This window comes from Phacochoerus africanus, chromosome 1, assembly GCF_016906955.1.
Source record: "Phacochoerus africanus isolate WHEZ1 chromosome 1, ROS_Pafr_v1, whole genome shotgun sequence".
Taxonomy (NCBI): Eukaryota; Metazoa; Chordata; class Mammalia; order Artiodactyla; family Suidae; genus Phacochoerus; species Phacochoerus africanus.
This window is the reverse complement of record NC_062544.1, coordinates 160,450,421-160,475,252: the sequence shown is the minus strand read 5'-3', so window position 1 is coordinate 160,475,252 and position 24,832 is coordinate 160,450,421. Positions and strand designations below refer to the sequence as shown.

General features: G+C 40.3%; 2 protein-coding genes across 3 annotated transcripts in view; one reads left to right on the top strand and one right to left on the bottom strand.

Annotated features, from left to right (window-relative positions):
- The window catches only part of COPB2 (COPI coat complex subunit beta 2), a 35,559-nt gene extending 31,387 nt beyond the window's left edge, over nucleotides 1–4,172 (top strand). The window contains exons 17-22 of one of the 2 annotated variants that reach the window (XM_047783395.1): nucleotides 1,190–1,404; nucleotides 2,729–2,821; nucleotides 2,911–3,091; nucleotides 3,273–3,341; nucleotides 3,497–3,568; nucleotides 3,802–4,172. In XM_047783395.1, coding sequence (XP_047639351.1) covers nucleotides 1,190–1,404; nucleotides 2,729–2,821; nucleotides 2,911–3,091; nucleotides 3,273–3,341; nucleotides 3,497–3,568; nucleotides 3,802–3,897 — 726 coding nt within the window. In that variant the 3' untranslated portion in view covers nucleotides 3,898–4,172. Of the gene's footprint in view, nucleotides 1–1,189; nucleotides 1,405–2,728; nucleotides 2,822–2,910; nucleotides 3,092–3,272; nucleotides 3,342–3,496; nucleotides 3,569–3,798 lie in introns of both variants that reach the window. The other variant, XM_047783385.1, reaches the window with a different exon arrangement.
- MRPS22 (mitochondrial ribosomal protein S22) lies at nucleotides 1,137–24,832 on the bottom strand. The gene is made up of 8 exons (XM_047783409.1): nucleotides 24,632–24,832; nucleotides 13,994–14,157; nucleotides 12,775–12,939; nucleotides 10,466–10,609; nucleotides 10,079–10,162; nucleotides 9,108–9,253; nucleotides 6,081–6,189; nucleotides 1,137–5,099 (listed from the first exon to the last, which is right to left on the bottom strand). Exons 1-8 carry the CDS (start codon nucleotides 24,801–24,803, stop codon nucleotides 5,004–5,006), a joined length of 1,080 nt encoding a protein of 359 aa, XP_047639365.1. The 5' UTR covers nucleotides 24,804–24,832; the 3' UTR covers nucleotides 1,137–5,003.

The following is a 24,832-nucleotide window of genomic DNA, read 5'->3' as shown; positions in this document are numbered from 1 at the left end:
AGTTGTGTTATTGAAATTTTCTGAAATGCACATTAGTGCTAAGGTTATTGCCTCTTTGATCTTTTTAAAAAATGAATTATCTTTGCATAAGTTAAATAGATTATATTTAATATATATGTGGAGATACATACATTCTACATATTTAATATACTCCTAGGATTTTAATTTAAGTGCTTTCTTATCTTACATGAGATCAGGTTTGGAGGAGAAAGCAAGCTAGCAGATAGTAGGTAAAGTAGTCTGGAACAATAAAAGAATGCAGACATGGCAGTAATTGCCAATATCCTAAACTAGTGAGAAAGACGTTGGTTTTAAAGAAGGGTTCTGACATTCTGGGATCATTTAATGACATTTTTATGGATCTTTGTATATTGAGGGCTCCCAGTTATGGTTTAAGTCTAGCACTTACTGGTAAATTCATTTCAGATGTACTAAATGAATTTTAGCTATGTTAAGATCATCTGAATGAGCAGTATTTTATTTGAGTTCTGAGAAGCTATAAATGACAGATAAATATATTTAGTATTTTATTTAATTCTTAAGGACATGAAATTTTTTTCTTAAAAATATTATTCATTAAAGTAATTGCAATTTATCTTTAAACTCATTAGCTTTACTTTTATTTTCACTCTAATTACAAAATAAAAATAGGCTGATAGTGATTATTCATGCATCATTAAAACTGATTTGTTTTTGAATTTTGTGTATGTGAATAATTTCCATTGCCTCATTATACATTTTGTCATTCCAATCTCATTTTGATTGATAGAACCAACTTAAGCATAGCTCAGTATACATAAAGTATGTATTTATTTTTTTGTCTTTTTAGGGCCATACTCACGGCATATGGTGGTTCCCAGGCTAGGGGTGGAATCAGAGCTGCAGCTCTCAGCCTACACCACAGCCATAGCAATATGGGATCTGAGCCGCATCTGAGACCTACATCACAGCTCATGACAGTGCCAGATCCTTAACCCACTAAGTGAGGCCAGGGATCAAACCCACATCTTTATGGATACTAGTTGCATTCATTAACCACTGAGCCACGACAGGAACTCGAAGGTATGTATTTTATAGATAATTTGTATAATTATATAGAACAGTCAGCTCAGATTAACAGAATAGCAACAACGCAGGAAATGTTAATGTTTATTTAAAAGGTATTTTAACTCAGAAATTTTTCTTACAGTCAGAACAGAAGTGGAAACAACTTGCTGAACTTGCCATCAGTAAATGCCAGTTTGGCCTGGCCCAGGAGTGCCTGCACCATGCACAGGACTATGGGGGTCTGTTGCTTTTGGCCACTGCCTCTGGAAATGCTAGCATGGTGAACAAGCTAGCAGAGGGTGCAGAGCGAGATGGCAAGAATAATGTGGCATTCATGAGCTACTTTTTACAGGGCAAGTAAGTATTAGTCCAAGGTGAGAGTGGTCTTTGGAGAGGAACACAAAGGAGGCACTCTGGAGAACTCTGAGGGCTGGCCAGGTGGTGGTGTTTGTGGGAGCAGTCTGGACTCCTCGGTAGCACTCACCTTCAGCAAAGGATGCCCTTTATACATCTGGTCTCAGCATTTGAGCAGAGTGAGCTCTTCAGGGCTCAGCTGGGAGAAATGTTAAACCCCGTTTTCAGCAGCCCTGCCACTTACTGGCTAAGGTATTTTATTTAATGACAGCAGGAGGCTGTTGGGGCTGCTTGCTTCATTTGGTAACTGAATGGCAGGAGACTTTATTACCCAAATTGAATAATTCTGATCTGTTTATATATAACAAAAATAAAGGGGATGAGGATGCCAGTTTCTTTCAGATTTGAGTCCAGCTGTAAACATAAAAATATGATATTCTCAGAAGTCTAGCAGTTAGTGCATATCTGATTTCATTAGATGACCATATTATGAGATGAAACAGGAAAAGTATTAACTTGCCATACATACTATTTAAACCATTTAATCATAACTTTGTATATGTATTTTATAACATGTATACATAAATTTATATACCTGTAAGAATTAAGTTCACGGTTTCTTATCAGTAATTAAAAAATCCAAAAACACTTGGAAAATTTTATTTGGTAGCAAAACTTGACCTGAACTCTGAATATTATTATTAGTTGCTTTTACGCCACTTGGTAAGTGTTCATTGCATTTAGTATTTGTGTTATTTTAGAACACACAAACATTTATTAATGTTTGCGACTTTGATGCTGAGGATGTTAAATACGGTATTACCTTTTTTAAAGTCCAAAAAGTTCTGACTTCTAAAGCACATTATCTACTTTATGAAACTTACACAGGAAAAAATCGAAATTAGAAAATGGACACTTGGATATTTTGTTACTGGGCACCATTGTCGTCCAGCACAGTCCATGTTAAGAAGCCGCCCTCAGTACTGTACTTGTGAAACTGAGTTTCTACTCCTCTGTTGCCCCAGCTCTAAATGTGCTCATCGAAACTGCCTTGTCTTAAAAAAGCCCCTTTACAGTCTTAGCAAAGTTAAGGAGATGGAACATGGTCTCAAAAGCTGTCCTACCTCTCACAGTCCCAGAGTCCATGATTATGAAACAAACTGGTGAGGACAAGTTAATGGCTCAGTGACAGAAAAGAGGCCTATGTGTGGAAGTTGGAGAGGGAGTGCTGACTTTGCAGCACTAAATCCACATTTCTTCAGTGTGTTAAGTGCCATCATTATAGCATTTATTCTTGCTAACAGTACCTCTCCTTTTGAATGTTTAGGCTTGATGCTTGCCTGGAGCTCTTGATTAGAACTGGACGACTGCCAGAAGCTGCCTTCTTGGCACGGACTTACTTACCCAGTCAGGTTTCAAGGTACAAACTTTTCATTTTAGGAAGAAATGATTCAGAGAAAAACAGAGCACTCATCCAGTCTCCCTTTGGCTCCATGATATCTATAATAGGGTGGTGAAACTCTGGAGAGAAAATCTCTCAAAAGTCAATCAGAAAGCAGCCGAATCCCTTGCTGATCCAACAGAATATGAAAACCTCTTTCCTGGATTAAAAGAAGCCTTTGTTGTGGAAGAATGGGTGAAGGAAACACATGCTGACCTGTGGCCGGCCAAACAATACCCACTGGTCACGGTGAGTGCCTGTGTGCCTCATTCTGGGGACTTTGGGTAGGAGTACATTCAGGACTTAAGGTTGTGAACTGTACTGCATAAGTATTGTTTGATTAAGAGCTAATATCTAGGATTTGGGCTACGTTCATAGATGAACTATGCCTTCTGAGTATTTCATTTCATCATTGCTTTACTCTCTACAGCCAAATGAAGAAAGAAATGTTATGGAAGAGGCAAAAGGCTTCCAGCCGTCAAGATCTGCAGCTCAGCAGGTCAGTAGAATACTACAAGACAGTCTGCCTGAGATTTGTAGGTTTTAAGTGCCATCTCCCACTTCCTAACCTTAATCAGCCTTTCCTTTGGGGAAAAACTTCAAATTCTCTAACAAATTCCTTTGTCTTTATACTATCTCCACTTGGGTTTTCAGGAACTTGCTGGGAAACCTGCTTCTCCTACTCCTGTTATTGTGGCCTCCCACACAGCCAACAAAGTAGAAAAGGTACAGACATCACACCTGAACCTCCTGGCCAGCCCCAGCCTCATTCTCCCTCCCTGAGAATGTGGGGGTGGGAGAGGCCCCTGCATTTTAAGTGATGTAATCAGTCCCAGGGCAGGGGCTTTGAAATGGGAAGATGCCTCTGTCTACTACTGTTCTAGTTCTCTTTGCATCATGAATCACATAATTTCTTTAACACGGTACTGTGTAACTCACCCTTTTCCTTTTCTTAGCAGAGTTTACTTGAACTGGAAGTAGATTTGGATAATTTGGAATTAGAAGACATTGACACAACAGATATCAACCTGGATGAAGATATTTTGGATGATTGAACGTAATGTTTCCCATTTACCCAACTAAACAGATTATTATTATAATGGACAGGTATTGATCATTGCTCTGACCACAGTGCTTTGGACTCAGAAACTCCATAGATTTTTATATGTAAATGCTGTGGCCTACACAGGAGCACAGTGCCCTCCTTATCTTCAGAGGAGTTTATGCCCAGCACCTAAATCACTGTTTTACTTGTTAACTAAAACAACTGTGGGCTTTGATTTTTTTCGTACTGTCATTAGACCACATCTCATAAAATCTTTTGAACTAATGAAGATACTTCATAGTTTCCTTTCTGCATAAAGAAAATACAACTCTAGTTTTAGAAAGCTGAGCCAAAACTACACCTCACCTAGGGACCAGTCCACATTCTCTTTTCTTTGAATAACTATTTTCAAATATCACCAGTCACATTTTTCCTAGAACTGAATATCCATGCTATCGTTTTCTAACCCCCTTTCCTTGATGTCACTGCATTATTCCCCTTAGTCTGTGCAGCCTTCCTATGCCTTACCCTGATTTTGTGTGGTAGGTACCTGTTTCTGGAATCAGGGTCTGAAACCCTGGCTCCTCTGACCTCATTAAGGTGGGCTCTATTTAAATTACCAATTGGCCCATTTGGTAACACAGAAAGGCATAGTATTTTGTTGTTGTTGTTTTTAATTTTATACTGTATTCATCTGACATGACTAGAGAAATTCATAATCAAGCACTCAAATATACTTTTCAATTGTCCCCTCATAGCCTAGGAAAGTAAGTGGAATAGCAAATTTTTCTTTGTATTTTTGAATTTAAAAAACAAAATTTTATTGGGAACTACCGATTTTGAAATTTTTAAATAGCTTAATAATAGTAACAGAGAAGTTAGTATTTAGTAAGATGAAATTTATTTTTAAAATGTAGGGAGTTCCCGCTGTGGTGCAGTGAGTTTAGGGAATCTGGCATTGTCTCTGAGTGCAGGTTCAATCCCCAGCCTGGTGCAGTGGGTTAGGGATCCCGTGTTGCTCCAGCTGTGGCATGGGTTGTAGCTGCAGCTCAGATTCAAGCCCTAGCCCAAGAACTTCCATATGCTGTAGGCACAGCTGAAAAAAGAAAAATATTTTTAGGAAGCTGCAGAATGGGTAATGAATGCTTCTTGATAAGCTTGCAGTGTTAATTCTATATATGCTCCCTTCTGTGCTTCTGTTTTTGCAAAGACCTGTTAAAATTCAAAAAAAAAAAAAAATAATGACATACTATTGATAAAGTTTTAGTCTTGAAACATCACTAACATTTCTGTAACAGCAAAGTCCCAGTTTAAAAAGCCTTCCACATTTCACAGTATTTTTCTGTTTAATAAGCTTACTATATGGACAGAAAAAACAGTATCACAATTAAAGCAATATTAATTCTAAACAAACACCAGCAGTATCAAAACATGGCTGCCATCTTTCAGAAAAAAAATTTAAAACCTGACATTGCTGAATCAAAAAGAAAACCATAGGTTTTTCAAGAGAAATCTGGAGGATGAGAGTTAGCAAACTAATCTTTCACTTTAAGGGATGGTTTCTTTCTACCCCACTACGATGTCATCACTGGTTGTTTTTACTCTTAGTAAGCTTTATAACTGCTTTGTATTATGCATAAAATATTGAGATAGAAGCCAGATCCGCAAATATGTCTTTTCTGAGCACTAGAAGAGATGAAAATCATACAGTGGTTTCACCCTTCCCTTCCTGAAAAGTCATCATCTCATCTCTCAACATTTACAGAGATATCTACATAAGCCTATAGTTTTGAGAGGTATGCAGTTCCAAAATGGTAATGCAGCTAAGGCTTATTTATATACACACTTCCCTCCCTGCTTCTGGACACCTGAGCAGAGCAGGAATGTGATCAAATTGAGGAATAGGAAGCTACAGTGGGGTCATGTGCTAACCAGCCCTCAACCACCCCCTGTTGGTGACCTGAGCACACAGATGCCAGTACTCGAAGAACAAGGGGGCTGCTGCCACATTGTCTATACATCTAGGACTCCAGCTAGAGCTGTTTGTGTTGTCCTAACTGAAGAAATATGGGGGCTCTAGTCACTCTGGTTCAAGATGACAGATTTCTTTAGTTACTGTTAAATATGACTCACTTCAAAATTCTCCCCGACTCAATCACCACACAATAGTCAATGTGGAAAAAGTCCTGTTACCTTAATTAAAAGTAATCCCTCAGCACCCTGCTTTTTGGCCTCTTGAGCTGACTGACCGTCTGGATGGAGGATGTGATAGAGGTGGACCAAGCTGGTGGCATCATTGACTCTAGAAGGAAAGGGTTTACTGTTAAAAGAATTCACTATTTTGTTCTTTGGCTTCATAGTCCAGTAACAGTGTATGCTAAACTTTACATTTCAAACTTTCCTTGGGCCAAAAAAAAATTTTTTTAAAGCCTTCAGTTTCATATTTTCAAAAGCACTTTAAGGAATATTGGCTAATTTAGGCTTAGAATCAACTTTGAGATAGGCAGAGCAGGAGTCAATATAGGCAAGTGTCTAATTTATGAAAGTGAAATATTCTAATACGTATCCTGGATGTATCCTTTTTGGAAGCAGAGTATCACTTCTCATAGACCCAGCATTCCTAATGGTAGATGACTTCCAGGCCAGCCCTCATCACCCACAGGTAACAAGTAATCCAACTCAGAGGGTGGGACTGTGCCTTCATCTCATGCATTGGAGGCTGGTGGTCATGGGAATGCTTACTGCACTGCCTTTACGTGCATTAGCAGTGATGTCTCCAGCTAATGAATTTTCATCGAGACTTTGAATTAGTGGATAAGTGCCTCTTTAAGAGGCATCCTAGGAGTCCAAGGCCACCTGTCTATTTACAGGAACCCACTGGTTGAATTAGCATCCTAGGGAAACAAATTTGAAACTGTGCACACCAGACAGAAGGAAAATCAGGTTCTACCTCAGCATCTGTCAACCACAGTGTCACACAACTGAGGAAGCCAGAAGTTTAATTCTTATGGTTTGTACTTATTTTAGAAAACTATAAACAATTTTTATCGACATTAAAACTTAACCTAGCCTGGAGTTCCTGTCGTGGCTTAGCGGTTAGTCAACCTGACTAGCATCCAGGAGGATGCCGGTTCGATCCCTGGCCTCACTCAGTGGGTTAAAGGATCCGGCATTGCCGTGAGCTGTGGTATAGCTTGCAGACACAGCTCGGATCCCACATTGCTGTGGTCCTGATGTAGGCCAGCAGCTACAGCTCCAATTTGACCCCTAACCTGGGAACCTCCATGTCTTTTTATGGGTGCAGCCCAAAAAGACAAAAAACAAACAAAAACCTTACCTAGCCTTCCACAAACTAAATAATCACTGTCAATATATTCCTACTCTTTGCCACCTCAAAGCTGAGCGGGTATATAAAAATAACCCTTCCAGAGTGGGGTGACAGTGGGGAAAAGAATTTTCCAAGCCATGGTGACCTTAGAGAAATGCTCTGGGCTTATCCCAAGGCCCATCCACCCTAAAGGCCACCTCTTGGTAGAACTGAGAAAACCAGCGCTGAGACCAAAACTTTCCAAAGTAAAAAAAAATATTAACGTTCATTAGAAATCTGCTGTGTTCCTAATAATCTAACAGTCCAATAAACATGGCAACAAAAGATGAACAGTAATTCCCTTTAGGGCATAAGCATGTGAACCAATACAGAGTTTAACTGGGTTTCTGTAACAATCATGTTTAGGGCTTTTCATGGTATGTTATAATGCCTGGGACTCACAGAATAATTTATCTTCATATCAGGCCTGTATTTGAAATTAAAATAAATTTACATGTCCAGAAAGATTTTAAAAGAATCTCAATTCAGAACCAACAGTAGGAGCTAAGTGTAAAATAAATGTCTGCAGAGTCCCAATTCTGGTCTGGGCTCCATTCATTGAGGACTTGCACCCTCTACTGGTTAGGCTGGGATTTGTGGCAAACTGTCCTGTCCAGAACATCCACAACAAGTTTTACTTATGCAGAGCAGGAAAGGTTAAGTACTCGAAATTCCCTCCCAGTATGCAGGTGAGCTGCTTCACATGTGAAGCTTACATGTGATGAGTAGTATTACGATACCACTTATAAAGAACTTTAATTTTCAAAGAAGCACATTTTGTATTGCTCTAATTTTTTCCAAAAATGTTACGTTGTTTTTATAATAAAATAATTTCAGAATATTGACATTTGAGAAGCTTTATAAGAAAATTCATTCACAAGAGATGTCACTGTTAATGCTCCCCAAATCAGGCAGGTCATTTTCAAGCATCTTCACGACCACCAGCCAGCCCCCGGCTTATATGGGATGAAGGTATTATTTCTGCCCTTCACGCGCTGGTGAAGAGGGCTGGCCTCGAAATCCTTTACCACTAGGAATGACGTTTCTATTAAGAAGTGATGCTATTTCCATATGGGCTGTATTTCTTAGACAATATGAAACCTTCTAGTTCCAAATGCCTTTGTGTACATGATTCAGAGTACACAGAGGATACTCTGAGTCAAAACTCCTTACAGTCAAGGTGGCAATAATCATGAACCTTACTGACTTGACTACAGCCATGCTGGTTTCTCTTGTCATTTTGGCCTGTCTCTAACTCACCCAGTAGGGAGATGCTCAAAAACAATTTTTTCTTCAGTTTCATCACAAGTTATAAAGACACTATTATTTTAGCTACTGTACACACCAGTTGCATGCCAAAACACAGTAACACATTCTTTGTTTCATGCAACTTTGGAAAAAAAAAAAAAAGTAACCTTTCCAATGCCTTAAAAATCTAGCAAAAACAAGGAGGTGCAAAAGCAAGAGTATTTTCATAAAATACTCTTGTTTTAAGTGACTTCTACTGAAAAGCCTTAAATAGTCCTATGAGGAAAATAAGCACCCATCAGGGGGTCTACTGTTTAACCCCCTCTGAGTAGTTCAGTTCACTGATACCCAGGAGTACCAGAAAGGCCAGGGTATGTGGTACAGATCCCAAACCACTCACTCTTACAAAGAATCTAGCCCTGTTTACACAACACAAAAGCAAACACTGAGAAAACTGGGTTATGCTGGAAGAACAAACCCATAAATAAACTGATGTGAGTTATTTATCACTAGACAGTACTCTATTATTGGAAAAATAACAGCTTAAATTCAGGTTTACTGTAATGGTCACAAGAATTTCTTTTGCTTACTAGGATCATACTTACAAATCTCTCTGAATCTGGTCAATCAGTAAGCCATCAATCTTTTTCTTATTTACAAAATACCAAGCCATTCCACCAAAGTGTCTTGTTGAACGTAAAAGGTCATACTTTCCACATTTATCTATATCTTCATAGGTGTGATGATGAATCTAGCCACAGTAAAAAATTTCAGAAATATGAAAAGAGAAGTGAGCAGTGTTACCAGGTATACATCTACTAGCATGAGAGCTGCCCAAGAAAGTATCAGTAAAACCATGCCTACTTACACATGCCCCCACTATCCTTAACCAGTCAGACTAGCCCTCCACTGCGGAAGTGTGTGGAGCCTAGAACAAGTCTGCCAACATTATTATAGCCAGATCAACTACTCTTCAGCAGCCACGCACTATTTGTGAAGCACGTATCACATGTATATGTGGACCACTGGAAATGACGGGCCACCACCACTCCTCCCCTTTTCCCTATACCATCAACCACCCCTTCCACCTTATCACACCCTTCCCCACAATCATTTCTGGACTGTAAGCTTTGACAGGGCTCCCATTCCGAGTTCATGTCATGGCTTGTACCTCCACAATAATACCTTATATGTGGATGGTACTGTATGATTATTAAATTAAACTGTAAGAAACGTACATTGCATTTTGGTGAAGTTTAGTAAATAATTATTTCCTGTATGATAAGTTGAAAAAAGAATAATCTCTGCCATCAAAGTTGGGGCCTAACTATCACTGACTACCTGTGCAACTTAAGTTACTTAACTCTCTAAAGTTCTCTCATCCTTAAGGGTTTTTGTGAGGATGAAAATATCTAGCTGGAATACACCAATACTCAGCAGATGTTCAGGCACATCCCCCCGCCCAGCCCACTTTGATAGAAGTATCAAAGCTTATAACCTCACTCACTTGTGCTAGAATAAAATCCTACTCATAACCATATTTAAGCCCAGACTTCAGAAACTGAAGTATACTCACTTTGATATATTCAGCAGAATCTGGCTCAAACTGGGCAACGCAGAGATTGAGGACATCAACATGCCGGTCCTGGCTGTACATGGTCTAAACCCACACGGTGGAGGTGGAATTAGATGAGAACAGGAAAGCACAGCACCTATCCTGACACAACAAGCCTGCCCATCCACACACAGGCCCCATCTGTGCCCAGAAAGGTGGATGCAGAAACAGCACAGTCTTTGTAACTGTCCCATCTGGATTCAAATCCCAACTCAGCCCATTACAAGATAGAGAACTCTATTTATCCTCAGGAAAACCTGTGTTTATCAAAGCAAAATGCCAACACCAGAGCCAACTGGTTCAACAAAGAAACCATGACCACTGTCTCTATGAAATCAGTCACCTTACCTGAAGATTTTCTTCCTTGAAAATTACTGGTGTTAAAATTCTACGACCTTCTCTTGGGAAATAAACTTGAATCATTCGGTCTCGTTCTTCCCAAGAGGCTTTGCGCAGTGTGCCACTTGGTTCTCTGACGACAATAAAACGCTCCTGAAATAGCAAACAATCAAGGATGAGTTTGTGAGGACTTATTTTTAGATCCAGTGTCCCACTAAGCACCATAAGACTAATTTGCAATCAACAATATAAAATACAACTGGGAAACATAAAAATGCAATCATGTTTATGATTTTGATGATAATTTTAAACCTAAAGACTTGGTAAGATTTGATTATTTCCTTCACAAATCACTGTTGTGCCTCTGACAACATTTTTGAATTTTTCCTTTCCCCATCCTAAAGTCTCATCTAGACAGACTTTACTCCTTTATGATCTGTGTTTAAAGTTCCAGGGATAGAGAGTTCTCATGTGGCACAGTAGGTTAAAGATCTGGTGTTGTCACTGCAGTGGCTTGTGCTGCTACTGTGGCACAGGTTTGATCCCTGGCCCAGGAACTTCCACATGCTGTAGGCATGGCCAGAAAAACGGAAAAAAGAAAAAAAAAAATGCCCAGAGAGAATAGGAACAAAGCCAAGGAGGAGGACTCTTTTTTTTTTTTTTTTTTCAGCTCTGCACCTGTGGCATATGGAGGTTCCCAGGCTAGGGGCTGAATTAGAGCTACAGGTGCTGGTCTACACCACAGCCACACACAGCAACACAGGATCTAAGCGGCATCTGCGACCTACACTGCATGCAGTTCACGGCAACACGGGATCCTTAACTCACTGAGTGAGGCCAGGCATTGAACCCGAATCCTCATGGATACCAGCTGGGTTCATTTCCACTGAGCCATGATGGGAACTCCAAGAATGAGGAGTCTCACTCCCACACGTCTATGCTTCCTCATGCTGGCAGACGACTGTGTGAGAGAGATTGGTCTACCTGCCTCTGGTCTCTTCCAGCTTCCAAATTCCAGGCCACACTTCTTCCACTGAATTCCACTCACTCTGTACTTTCAACTGGCAATTTATCATGTGCAAGATGCCTGACACCTCAGCTACTGCTACTATTGTTACAGAACTGGAAAAGGTCAGGAACTATGGATTAGAATTCTTTGCAACACCCAAAGTGACTTACATAGAGCTTTGCACTTAGAAGAAAAATGATACACTTCTGATTACTGTTTAAATTAACCAGATGGTACTGATGCTCAACTCTTCAGAGGTGTTAAGAGTCTCTGAACGTGTTTTGAGGATAATATAATTAAAATTTGCATCAAGCATTGTAAATCGAAAAGGAAAGGAAAAAAAACAGATGGCAAAGTAACACAATTAGTCCTCAAATGAATTTTGGTAACTTGAATTCCAAGTTCCTTTCTCCCTTGGAGAGTTACAAAATGCTCCCACACCAGCTTTCAGAACACCGTGCACATATTAAAGTACTCCAAAGCAGAAATTCCAACTACAATGAAAACTCTGATCCCTCTTAACTGCGTCAGATATACAGGGGGATGTACAGACATGGACACTGCTCAAATCATGTCTGCTTAACCTTACCATATGTGATGAAAGATTAGCATAGGGTGGCTCCTTTCCCAATCCTATGGCTATGCAATATTCTGCTGCATTTTGCAAGCTGAACTGTAAATTACTCCTCTTGCTCTTTGCTTGAAAAGGCTCAAATATAAAAACTAAAATATTTTAGAAATGCCAGAGTGTTCTTTTGGAACTGGCAATCAAGGGGAGAGGGGCTAGAGAATAAAAACTACAACGAATAAAGCGGTGTTGTCCAAAAATTACTGGGGAAATCTGCCATTCTAATGCAAATTCTGGAAAGTCAAAATTCTTTGGGAAGTCTGAGTTTTTTGGGCATCACCAAGAATTTACAGCAAAGAAACCCTCCATCTTCCCACAAAGTGTCATTTAATAAGGAAGTCAGTCTAGGTTGGGCAGTAAGACTCTCCCTGCTCCCACTGCCCTGAATTTTTCGCCTAGCTGAGGTTTGGGGGTGAGTGTCTGTCTTGTACTATCTCGGCACACCTTTTCTCTGCAGTCAATCTGGAACAGACTGTGTCCATAATCTAAAGGGAAATGGTGACATGATGATGTGATGCTGGACTGCATTTTCCTTCTTCTTTCTGCTGTATCTGCCAGGTCTCACCCAGTCAGAAATTCTGGTTTGGAAGATTCAGAGACAACTGGGTCACACGATGTTGACCCTCATCCCTCATCTACACATCAAATAAAGATCATTTGCAATTTAGACATAATACTTACCCGGTGTGGTATGCTGTATGATATATCAGTAAACACATATTTGGCTGTTTCTGTTCCTTCCAAAATCTTATCTTCAGCTAACACATCATTTATTGGCGCCCGCTCTTCCAGAACTGGTGGCATTTTTAATCGGACTTTAGCTGCCTCAACTGCCTGTTTTGTAGCCTAATGAAATACAATAAATCTTAGAGGAAGCCACAAGGTTACAGACCTAAAGGATCATCTGACAACAGTAGATACTAATCGAAAGTGCTAAGGGCTGCAAACAGGAGACGATGTAGCCACAAATCAGTGAGTGAAAAGCCAGACTTGGGCTCCTAGGCCCTGGCCTTTGCCTCTGTGGGGTAGCTGGGAGCACCAGCTACAGGCTAAACCATTCTCCAAACAGCAAGGGAATGCTCTGAGACAGAGCTAGGCCAAAAAGCTGCCTGACAAAGAATAGAGGATTTCATTTATCGGGTACTTACCATGTGCCAGATATGATTCAAATACTCAATGTATTTGGCTCATTTAATGCCCACAACTACTTTATGAGCTAAGTGCTAGTGTTACATCATCTTACAAGAAATAAAACAGAGGCACACAAATGTTAAGCAAATTGCTAAGAAACCGCAGCACTGGGATTTGAACCCACACAACTTAATTCCAGAGCCCATACCTGTAACCACTGAGCACACTGCTATATGCCATAGTGTTAACAGTGGTTACCTCGGAGAGGTGAAAGGGGGCCTTCTGTTCTTCATGTAATATACTACTGGGTATTTGAATATTTTGCCATGACTATTACTTTTGAATTAGGAAGAAGCACAATAATACTTCATATATTCATGCATCAAAGTCTTCTCTACAAAGCACTCAAAACTCATGACTCTAGCAGGACATTTGCCCGGAGCAGGATGCTGTTCCAAAGAATCTCATAATCTCACCAAAGCCTCAGCCTCAAAGCAGCTCACCATAAATGTTTCTCCAGAAAGGAAGCTGGAGCAGGGAGGATGCCTGGGCTGGTTTTGGACCCGATGACATGCCCAGTCTGCCTAATTCTGACCATAATCCCTGCTCTTCTCTGCCTGCCCACTCACATTTCTTTTCTCAGTTGTGCCTGGAACTCCCCCTCATTGGTGCCTGTGGAAGAGCAGCTGTCAGCAGATGGAGGGGCCCTGGAAATCCTGTTTAATTCTTTAAAGAAAGCTATTCTGCCAATATTCCTGCATTCACATACCTCTTCCAGCTGTGCTTGGGTCATTAGCTTATAAGTTGGTGGCTTCAGTTCTTGTAAAGCTGGCTTAAAAATCTTCTGCAAATCCAAGCCCGTCATCTTGATGAGTATGTTTTGGACCTCCTCATCCATAAATGTAGGCTTCCTGATCTCTGAGTTGCCAGATTCTGTCAAAATGGATTATAAGAAAGCAAAATGACAAGCCAACAAGACCTCTAAATGAAAAATAAGTCAACAATAAAAATGACTAACATAATGTCTACCTCAGGATGCATAATGCCAATACCTACAAGATTCATTCATTTAAATTTTACTGAGCATTCACTATGATAAAGATATAGTTTCGGCCAAAAAGGCAAAGTCTAGTGGAGGAAGCAACAGGAAAAAAGTAGTTAATGCAATATTAATAACAATAATGGATGTTACCATTTACAGAGCTGTCTCCTATATGCCAGGCATTACACACATTTTCAGAAAAGCTTACAACAACCCACAAAATAGGTAATGATATCTCGATTTTGTAAATGAGGATACTGGAATCTACCTAAAGGCAACTAACTATTAAATGATAGAGCCAGGATTTAAACCAAGGTTTATCTTACTCTAGAGCCTAGATCAATTCCAATCTACCACCATGCTCCTCAGAGTAAGTGCTACATACAAGGCAAGTACAAGGAGTGGTGTACAAACTATTACATTTAGAATGGACAGAAAGAGGCAAGATCAAGAGGGCAGAAGAGTAGGACATGGTATTCACTTTTTCCCACAAACACTTAAAAAAAAAACAAAACAACCATGTAGGAGTTTTCAATGTGGCTCAGAGAGTTAAGAACCCCACATAGTGTGTATGAAGATATGGGTTTGATCCCTGGCCTTGCCCAGCAGTTTAAGGATCTGGTGTTGCCACAAGCTGTGGCCTATGTCCCAGATGAAGCTTGGGTCTGATGTTGCTATCTCTGTGCTATAGGCCTGCAGCTGCAGCTCTGATTCAGCCCACAGCCCAGAAACTTCCATATGCTGCAGATGTGGCCATTAAAAAAAAAAAAAAATCTACATGTAGAATGATTCACATAGAACATCTACTGAACACTAGCAGACCTCAGACTTCCCCAAAGAGCAAAAAACCCTCTACATACTTAGGCAGAACAAAAGGAAAAAAGAGAGAAGAGAAAAGGAATCAGGATGGGAGCAGCACTCCCAAGAGCAATCTGCACCACCTAACTGACAGGGAGATCAGGTGCAACAGAGGGGGAGCCTCAAAGCCTAGGAGCAAAGCACAGTAGCTGGACTGAGGAAGGCAAAGCAGAGAGAGAGCCTCACAGACAATCAATACCACTGTTTGGGGCACCACAGCCTGAGACATGTGGGTGGTGCTGAGACTTGAGCTATGGAGATCAGCTCAGGGGAGAGGATTAGGGAAACAGCCTTGGGAGGCTAGGGAGCTGTGTGCCACAGCCGAGGGAGCACGGGAGGAGGCCTGGGCCTACAGGAGAAATAACACACCACTGCTGGGGAATGCAAGAGAAGTGGGGTGTGGGCTACGGGTGCAGGTGCAAACCACCGCAGCCATCTCAGACTCCAGAGGTGGGTGCAGCCTGCCACCACTAAGGGTCCCGTGACCAGGAACCACCTGCAGCCCCAGTCTTCTCAGAGGCTGCCACTGCTGAGGGCTCTGCAACTGAGTGCCACCCATTGCCCTCAACTCTGGGGATGCACACACCCCACCACTGCCAATGCCAAGGGCTCTGGGTGCCACCCCGACCACCCTGAGGGTCCCCTCCACTGCCAAGGGCCCAGCAACCAGATGCCGCCTGAAGGAGTTTCCCATTGTCCCCACCTCCCTGGAAGCACACTCAGACTGTACACCTTCATGCCCCCATCAAGGGGATAACAGCCTGCACACATTGAGGAAAGAGACAGCAAGCATCCAAACCAAAAGCAGCCCTGACGCCAAAAAAATAGTAAGCCCTGTAAGCTACCCAGGAATGTTCCTGCATATAAATAAATAGTCCTCTAAGACTACAGTAAATAACTGTTTTCACTGATCTCATAGAGTAAGAAAAATATAAGCAGAAACCATTCCCAGTTAAAAGAATATGAGGAAATTCCCCTGAAGGTGCAAATTATGAAACAGACTTCTGCAATCTAACAGACACCAAGTTCAACAAGGAGGTAATGAAAATACTGAAGGAATTAAGAATGGATATCAATAGTAACACAGATTACTTTAAAAAGCAGCTAGAAACTATGAGGAGGAGGCAGAAAAAATTAGAAAATTCATTTGCAGAGACCAAAGTTGATTTAAACGCAGTGAAGAGCAGAAAGAAGTGTCTTGGGAGACAGAATAATGGAAATCACTCAATCAAGACAGCAGACAGAAGCCCAAATGAAAAAAAAAATGAAAGCAACGTAAGAAATCTATAGGATAATATATAAAGTGTGCCAATCTACACATAATAGAGATTCTAGAAAGAGAAGAAAAAGAGATTGAAAATATATTTGAAGAAGAGCTCCTGTCGTTCAGCAGAAACTAATCTGACTAGCATCCATGAGCACACAGGTCTGATCCTTGATCTCGCTCAGTGGGTTAGGGATCCGGTGTTTCTGTGAGCTGTGGTGTATGTCACAGACTTTGGCTTGGATCTGGTGTGGCTGTGGTGGTGGTGTAGGATGGCAGCTACAGCTCTGGTTCGACCCCTAGCCTCGGAACCTCCATGTGCCGTGGGTGTGACCCTTAAAAAAAAAAGAAAAGAAAAGAAAGAAAATATATTTGAAGAAATCATGGCTGAAAACCTTCCAAATCCAAAGGAAACAAAAATCCAGATACAGGAAGCACAAAAGGCCCAAACAAGTTGAACCCAAACAGATCTACACCAAAACACACTATAATTAAAATGGCAAACATTAAAGATAAGGAGAAGATTCTAAAGGTAGCTTAGGAGTTCCCGTCATTGGCACAGCAGAAAACAAATCCGACTAGGAACCATGAGGTTGTGGGTTCAATCCCTGGCCTTACTCAGTGGGTTAAAGATCTGACGTTGCTGTGAGCTGTGGTGTAGGTCACAGACACAGCTCAGATCTGGCATTGCTGTGGCTCTGGTGTAGGCTGGTAGCAACAGCTCCAATTAGACGCCTAGCCTGGGAACCTCCATATGCCGTGGGTGCGGCCCTAAAAAGACAAAAGACAAAAATAAATAAATAAATAAAAATAAAATAAAGGTATATCTTAGAGAAAAACAAATAGCTAGTTATAACGGGACCCCCATGAGACTATCAGCTGATTTCTCTACAGAAATACTATAGGCCAGAAGAGAGTGGCCATATATATTCAAAGTTCTAAAAGGGAAAAACTTGCAACCCAGAATACTCCACCCAGCATGAGTATCATTCAAAATAGGAGAAATAAAGAATTTCTCAAACAAAAAATAAAAGAATACAGCAATACCAAACCCATTCTAAAAGAAATATTGAAAGGTTTCCCCTAAATAGGGAATAAGAAGATATAAATTGAAGGAAATCACAATTGGAAAGTAACCACTTAAGCCAGCAGACGGATAAAACAAAACAAAACTATTTGTGAAAGTGATGATAAACATAAGGAACAGCAAAAGGATAAACATGAAGATGTAAAACAGGAAATCATGAAATGTGGAGAAGAGTAAGAAAATCTAGACTCTCTTTTTAAGAATGTGTTTGAGCCTATATGACTATTAGGTTAAAACAAGCAGATATAGGAAGAGGTTAACGTGAAAAATTGGGCAACCACATTATTAAAACCAAACAATACATTCACAAAAGCCAAAAAGAAGAGAACACAACCATAAAATAAAAGGAAATCATCCAACCAAAAAAAGAAAAAAAGGTACAAAGGAGAAACAGCGAATTGACTAGAAAACAAGGTTTAAAATGGCAAAAAAATACATATTTATCAATAATTACCTTAAATGTCAATGGACTGAATGCTCTAATCAAAAAGGAGAGTGGTGAGTTCCCGTCGTGGCGCAGTGGTTAACGAATCCGACTAGGAACAATGAGGTTGCGGGTTCGGTCCCTGCCCTTGCTCAGTGGGTTAACCATCGGCATTGCCGTGAGCTGTGGTGTAGGTTGCAGACGCGGCTCGGATCCCACGTTGCTGTGGCTCTGGCGTAGGCTGGTGGCTACAGCTCCGATTCAACCCCTAGCCTGGAACCTCCATATGCTGTGGGAGCGGCCCAAGAAATAGCAACAACAACAAAAAAGACAGAAGACAAAAAAAAAAAAGAGATAGTGGCAGACTGGATAAAAAAACAAGAGCCTACAGTATGCTGCCTACAAGATACCCACCTCAAGGCAAAAGGACACATATAAATTGAAAGTGAGAGGATGGAGAAAGGTATTTCATGAGAATAGAAATGACAGGAAAGTGAGAGTTGCAATACTCTTATCAGACAAAACAGACTTTAAAACAAAGGATATAAAGAAAAAGGACACTATTCAATGATAAAAGGATCAATTCAAGAAGAGGATATTACACTCATCAACATACATGCCCCAATAGAGAGCACCCAAATACATAAAACAAATGCTGACAGCAGACATAGGAGTTCCCATAGTGGATCAGCAGTAGTAAACCCAACTAGTGTCCATAAGCATTCAGGTCTGATCACTGGCCTTCTCAGTGGGTTAAGGATCTGGTGTTGCCATGAGCGGTGGTGTAGGCTGGGTGCTGCAGCTCTGATGTGACCCCTAGCCTGGGAACCTCCATATATCACAGATGTGACCCAGAAACACAAACAAAACAAAACAAATAAACAGACATAAAAGGAGAAACTGATCGGAATACAATAATAGTAGGGGACTTTTAACACCCCACTCACATCAATGGACAGACCCTCTAAACAGAAAATCAATAAGGCAAACAGAGATCCTAAATGACACAACAGAACACTTAGACTTAATTGCTATTTTTAGGACATTACATTCCCCCCCCCCCCAAAAAAAAAACCACCCAGAATATACATTCTTTTCAAGTGCACATGGAACATTTTCTAGGATTGTCCACATACTGGGACACAAAACAAGGTTCAACAAATTTAAGAGTACAGAAATTACTTCAAGCATCTTCTCTGACCACAACAGCATGAAACAAATCAGCCAAAGGGGGAAAAAAAAAAAAAAAAAACAGGGTCAATGAAGAAATCAAAAAGGAAATTAAAAATATCTTGAGACAAATAACAATGAAAACACAACCACATAAAAATCTATGGGGCATCACAAAAAGTTATTTTTTAAATTTTTTTTATTTTAATGATTTTTATTTTTGTTCCATTATAGCTAGTTTACAGTGTTCTGTCAATTTTCTGGTACAGCAAGGTGACCCAGTCATACATACATACATACATACATTCTTTTTCTCCCATTAACATGCTCCTTCATAAGTGACCAGATATAGCTCCCAGTGCTATACAGCAGGAGCAAAAACAGTTCTTAGAGGGAAGTTCAGATCAATACAGGCCTTCCTCAAAGAAAACAAGACAAAACCCTCAAATCAACAACCTAACCTACCACCTAAAAGAATTAGAAAAGGAAGAACAAACAAAACCTAAAGTCAGCAATAGAAAGGAAATCATGAAGATCAGAGAGGAAATCAATAAAAGACATTTTTAAAAAATAGAAAAAAAAATCAATAAAACCAAGAGCTAGTTCTTTGAAAGAAATTGACAAACCTCTGACCAGGCTCCCAAGAAGAGAGAGAGAACCCAAATAAACAAAATAAGAAATGAAAAAGGAGGAATTCCCACTGCAGCTCAGCAGGTTAAGAACCCAACAGAATGGCCTTGAGGATGCAGGTTTCCTCCCCGGCCTCGCTCAGTGGGTTAAGGATCCAGTGTTGTTGCAAGCTTCGGCATAGGTCGCAGATGCAACTTGCATCTGGTGTTGCCATGGCTGTGGCATGTGCCTCTACTGCAGCTCTGGTTCCACCTCTAGCCTGGGAACTTTCATATGCTACAGGTGGGAAAGAAGGGAGGGATGGAGGGAAGAAGAGAGAAGGAAATGAAAAAGAAGAAATCTCAACTAATACTGCAGAAATACAAACAAACTGTGAGAGAATACTGTGAACAATTCCATGCCAGCAAGTCTGACAACCTAGAAGAAATGGACAAATTTCTAGAAACTTACAGCCTGCCCAAACTGAATCAAGAATAGATAATTTGAACAGCCTGATCACTAGAAATGAAACTGTATAAAAACACTCCCTACAAACAGAAGTCCAAGACCAGACTGCTCCACAGGCAAATTCTACCAAACATACAAAGAACTTATACCCATCCTTCTTAAACTCTTCCAAAAGAATGAAGAAGGAACACTCCCAAAAACATTCTATGAAGCCATGATCACATTAATACCAAATCCAGACAAAGATACTACCAAAAAAGAAAATAATGGGTCAATACCTCTGATGAATATAGAAGCAAAAATTCTCAACAAAATTTTAGCCAACTGAATCCACAAACATATAAAAAAGATTATACTTCATGACCAAGTTGTATTCATCCCAAGTTCACAAGGATGGTTCAACATATGCAAATCAATCAATGTCATACACCACATTAACAAAAGAAGAGTCAAAAACCACATGACCATTTCAATAGGTGCAAAAAAAGCATTCACCAAAACCTAACATCCGTTCATGAAAAAACTCTTACCAAAGTAGGTATAGAGGGAGCGTTTATTAACATAACAAAAGCCATTTATGACAAACCCACAGCCAATATAATACTCAATGGAGAAAAGCTGAAATCCTTGCTGCTAAAATATGGAACAAGACAAGGGTGGCCAGTCTCACAATCTTATTCAACATAGTACTGGAAGTTCTACCCACAGCAATCAGACACAAAGAAAAAAAAAAGGGGGGGGGAGGTATCCAAATTGGAACGGAAGAGGTCAAACTGTCACTACATGCAGATGACATGACACTACACATAAAAAAACCTAAGGATTCCACAAAAGAGCTACTCAAATGATAAATGAATTCAGCAAAATAGCAGGATACAAGATTAACATTCAAAAATCAGTTGCATTTCTGTATACTAACAATGAAATATTAGAAAAGGAATATAAAAAAGACCTTTTAAAATTATACCCCCCCAAAACCTCAATGCCAAGGAATAAACCTAACCAAGAGGGTGAAAGACCTACACACTGAAAACTATAAAACATTTATCAAGGAAATTAAAGAAGATTCAAAGAAATGGAAAGATATCCCATACTCCTGGATTGGAAGAATTAACGGTGTTAAAATAACCATACTACCCCCCCCACCCCGGGTAATCTACAGATTTAACATGATCCCTATCAAATTATCCATGACATTTTTCATAGAACTAGAATAATCCAAAAATTTACATGGAATCATAAAAGACCCAGAATTGCCAAAGCAATCCTGAGGATAAAAAATAAAGCAAGAGGCAGAACTCTCCCAGACTTCAGACAATATTACCAAGCTACAGTAATCAAGACAGTGTGGTACCAGTAAAAAAAAAAAACAAACATACAGATCAATAGAACAGGACAGAGGGCCCAGAAATAAACCCAGACACCTATGGCCAATTAATCTGTGACAAAGGAGGCAAGACTATAAAATGGGGAAAAGAGTCTTTTCAGCAAGTAGTGCTAGGAAAACTGGACAGCTGCATGTAAATCAATGAAACTAGAACACACCCTCACACCATGCACAAAAATAAACTCAAATGGCTTGAAGACCTAAAAATAAGGCATCATAGAGTAAAACTCTTAGAAGAGAACATAGGCAAAACATTCTGACATAAATCATACAAATGTTTTCTTAGGTCAGTCTCCCAAAGCAATAGAAAGAAAAGCAAAAATAAACAAATGAGACCTAGCCAAACTTACAAGCTTTTGCTCAGCAAAGGAAACCATAAAAAAAAAAAAAAATTAAAAGACAGCCTATGGAATGGGAGAAAATAGTTGCATACAATGCAACTGACAAGGGCTTAATCTCCAATATACAAACAATTCATACAATGCAACAGTAAAACAAACACAAACGATCCAATCAAAAAATGGGCAGAAGACATTTCTACAAAGAAGATAAAGAGATGACCAGCAGGCACATGAAAAAATGCTCAACATCACTAATTAACAGAGAAATGCAAATCAAAACTACAATGAGGTACCACCTTACACTGGCTGGAATGGCCATCACTAATAAGTCTACAAATAACGAATGCTAGAGAGAATAAGGAGAAAAGGGAACCTTCCTACACTGTTGGTGGGAATGCAAACTGGTACAACCACTATGGAAAATAGTATGGAGAATGCTCAGAAAACTAGTTATAGAACTACCATATGATCTAGCAATCCCACTCCTGGGCATATATCTGAACAAAACTACAATTCAAAAAGATACATGCAACCATATGTTCATATTAGCACTATTCACAATAGCCAAGACATGGAAACAAGCTAAATGTCTATGACTGATGAGCAGATTAAGATGTGGTACATATATATATATATATATATATATATACACACAATGGACTACTACTCAGCCGTAAAAAGAATGAAATAATTCCATCTGCAGCAACATGGATGCAATTAGAGAGTTTCATACTAAGTGAACTAAGTCAGAAAGAGAAAGACAAATACCATATGATATCACTTATATGTGGAATCTGAAATATGGCACAAATGGGCCCATCTACAGAATAGAAACAGACTCACAGACACAGAGAACAGACTTGTGTATGCCAAGGGGTGGGATGGACGGGGAGTTTGGGGTTAGTAGATGTAAACTATTACATTTAGAATGGATAAGCAATGAGGAGGGCACAGGGAACTATATCCAATCTCCTGTAATAGACCATGATGGAAGATAATATAAGAAAGGGAGTATGTGTGTATTGTATGTATGTATGTGCATGTATGTGTATATATATACACATATATATATTACTGGGTCGCTTCGCTGTACAGCAAAAATTGGCACAACACTAATTCAACTCTAATAAAAAAAAAAGAAAAAATATTTAACATATCAAGTAAAATACACACAGAATATTTTTCTGCCACAGAGGAGAAAATCCTGCCATTTGCAACAACGTGGATGGACCCTGAGGGCATTCTGCTAAGATAAGTAAGGCAGAGAAGGACAAAAACCATATGATCTCATTTATATGTGGAATCTAAACAGCAACAACTCAGAAAAAGAGACCAGATTAGGCTGGGAATAGGGGGAAAGGGGATTTTGTTAAAATTGGATGAATGTGGTCAAAAGATATAAACTTTCAGCTATAAGATAAATAAGTGCTAGGAATACCACATGGCATACATGAAAGTTAAGAGACTAGATCCTAAGAGTTCTCTTCACAAGGAAAATCATTTTTTTTTTCTTTTTTTAATCTCTGTATGAAGACAAATGTTAACTGAACTTCCTGTGGTAATGATTTCATGATATATGTAAATCCAAGCATGCTGTACAACTTAAACTTAAACAATGCTGTATGTCAATGATATGTTAATAAAACTGGAAAAAATTGTAATTTTTTAACAATGTAATTAAAATCACTCCCATACTCATCAATGGCTTCCTACATCATTTAGGGGGAAAAAAGCTAAGGTGATCTGCTTACTTGACTGCATCCCCACTAGACTATGTGCTTTCCCAAGGTCAACATCCTGTCTTATACTGGTCTGGGATCCAGGGTCCCTTATAGTGCTTGGCACACAACAGTACTCAGCACTAATCTCTTCTCAGACAATCTCACCCATTCCCTCAGCTTCACTTACCATTTTTACCCCAATGTTTCTCACTTAATATGTAACTGCATACCAGACACCTCCACTAGAATCTCGAAGGCACCTCAAATTTAATGGGTCCAAAACAGACGTTTAATTCGGCTTCCTTTCACAACTCCTTACCTCATCTACTCCTGCCTTTTCTCCTCGACCTCTCCTCCTCTCTCTCCCAGCTAAGAAACTGTCCTATAATTAGTCTTCTCTGGCTTGGTGTGTATAAGACTACTCTCCACTCAACTGCTCAAGCCAGAAACTTGAGAAGATACACCGATTTCTCCTTTTTAAACCTAGATTCAAAGTCATAACCATCCTTATCAATCCTACTTCCAAAGTGGGTTCCTAAACCACCTGTTCAGTCTCATTTCCGGACTTTCGCTTATGCTGTATTCGCCGTTTGGAATGTTTCTTGTTTTCTCCCTAGCACGGTAAACCAGGTCTCAGCTTCGGTCATATTTTCTAGAAACCCTTCCTCGCCCTTCCATCACCATTTGAGCGCCACTCTGCTCTGCGTTCCGTATCACAGTCCGGGTCACGCTTCACTGCCACTCCCCAGTGGGGCTGGCGTTCCCTCAGGGCAAAACCCGTGTCAGTCTTAGTCCACTTTATTCCCTAAACCTAGCTCGAGGCTTTGCAGAGCGGAGCTCAGGCACTGATGCTTAAGTGAGAGAGCGAACGAACAAACGCGAGCGACGACAGACCCTGCGGGTACAGGAGAGAGCCGCCTGGGTCTAAGGACGCGCTGCGTGAAGGGCCGGGGCGCCCGCGTGGGTCTCCCCAGCCTGAAACAGGCTCTGGGTCTCCAGCGAGAACGCCCCAGCGGACGTCTGGTGGGTCACTTACCGGACTCGGAGCCGAGCCCACGGCATAGTGTTCCCGTGCCACAGGCCCCGGGCAGAGGTTGGAACAGGGCGCGGGGCCGGGGCCGAGCGCGAACCGGGAAACACACCCGCCCCGTGCCGCAAGAATTTGTCTGGAGGCTCCGCAGCAACGCAGACGCTTTGAGGGTAGCCATAATTATCCGAGCCACTAACGCAGGAAGCG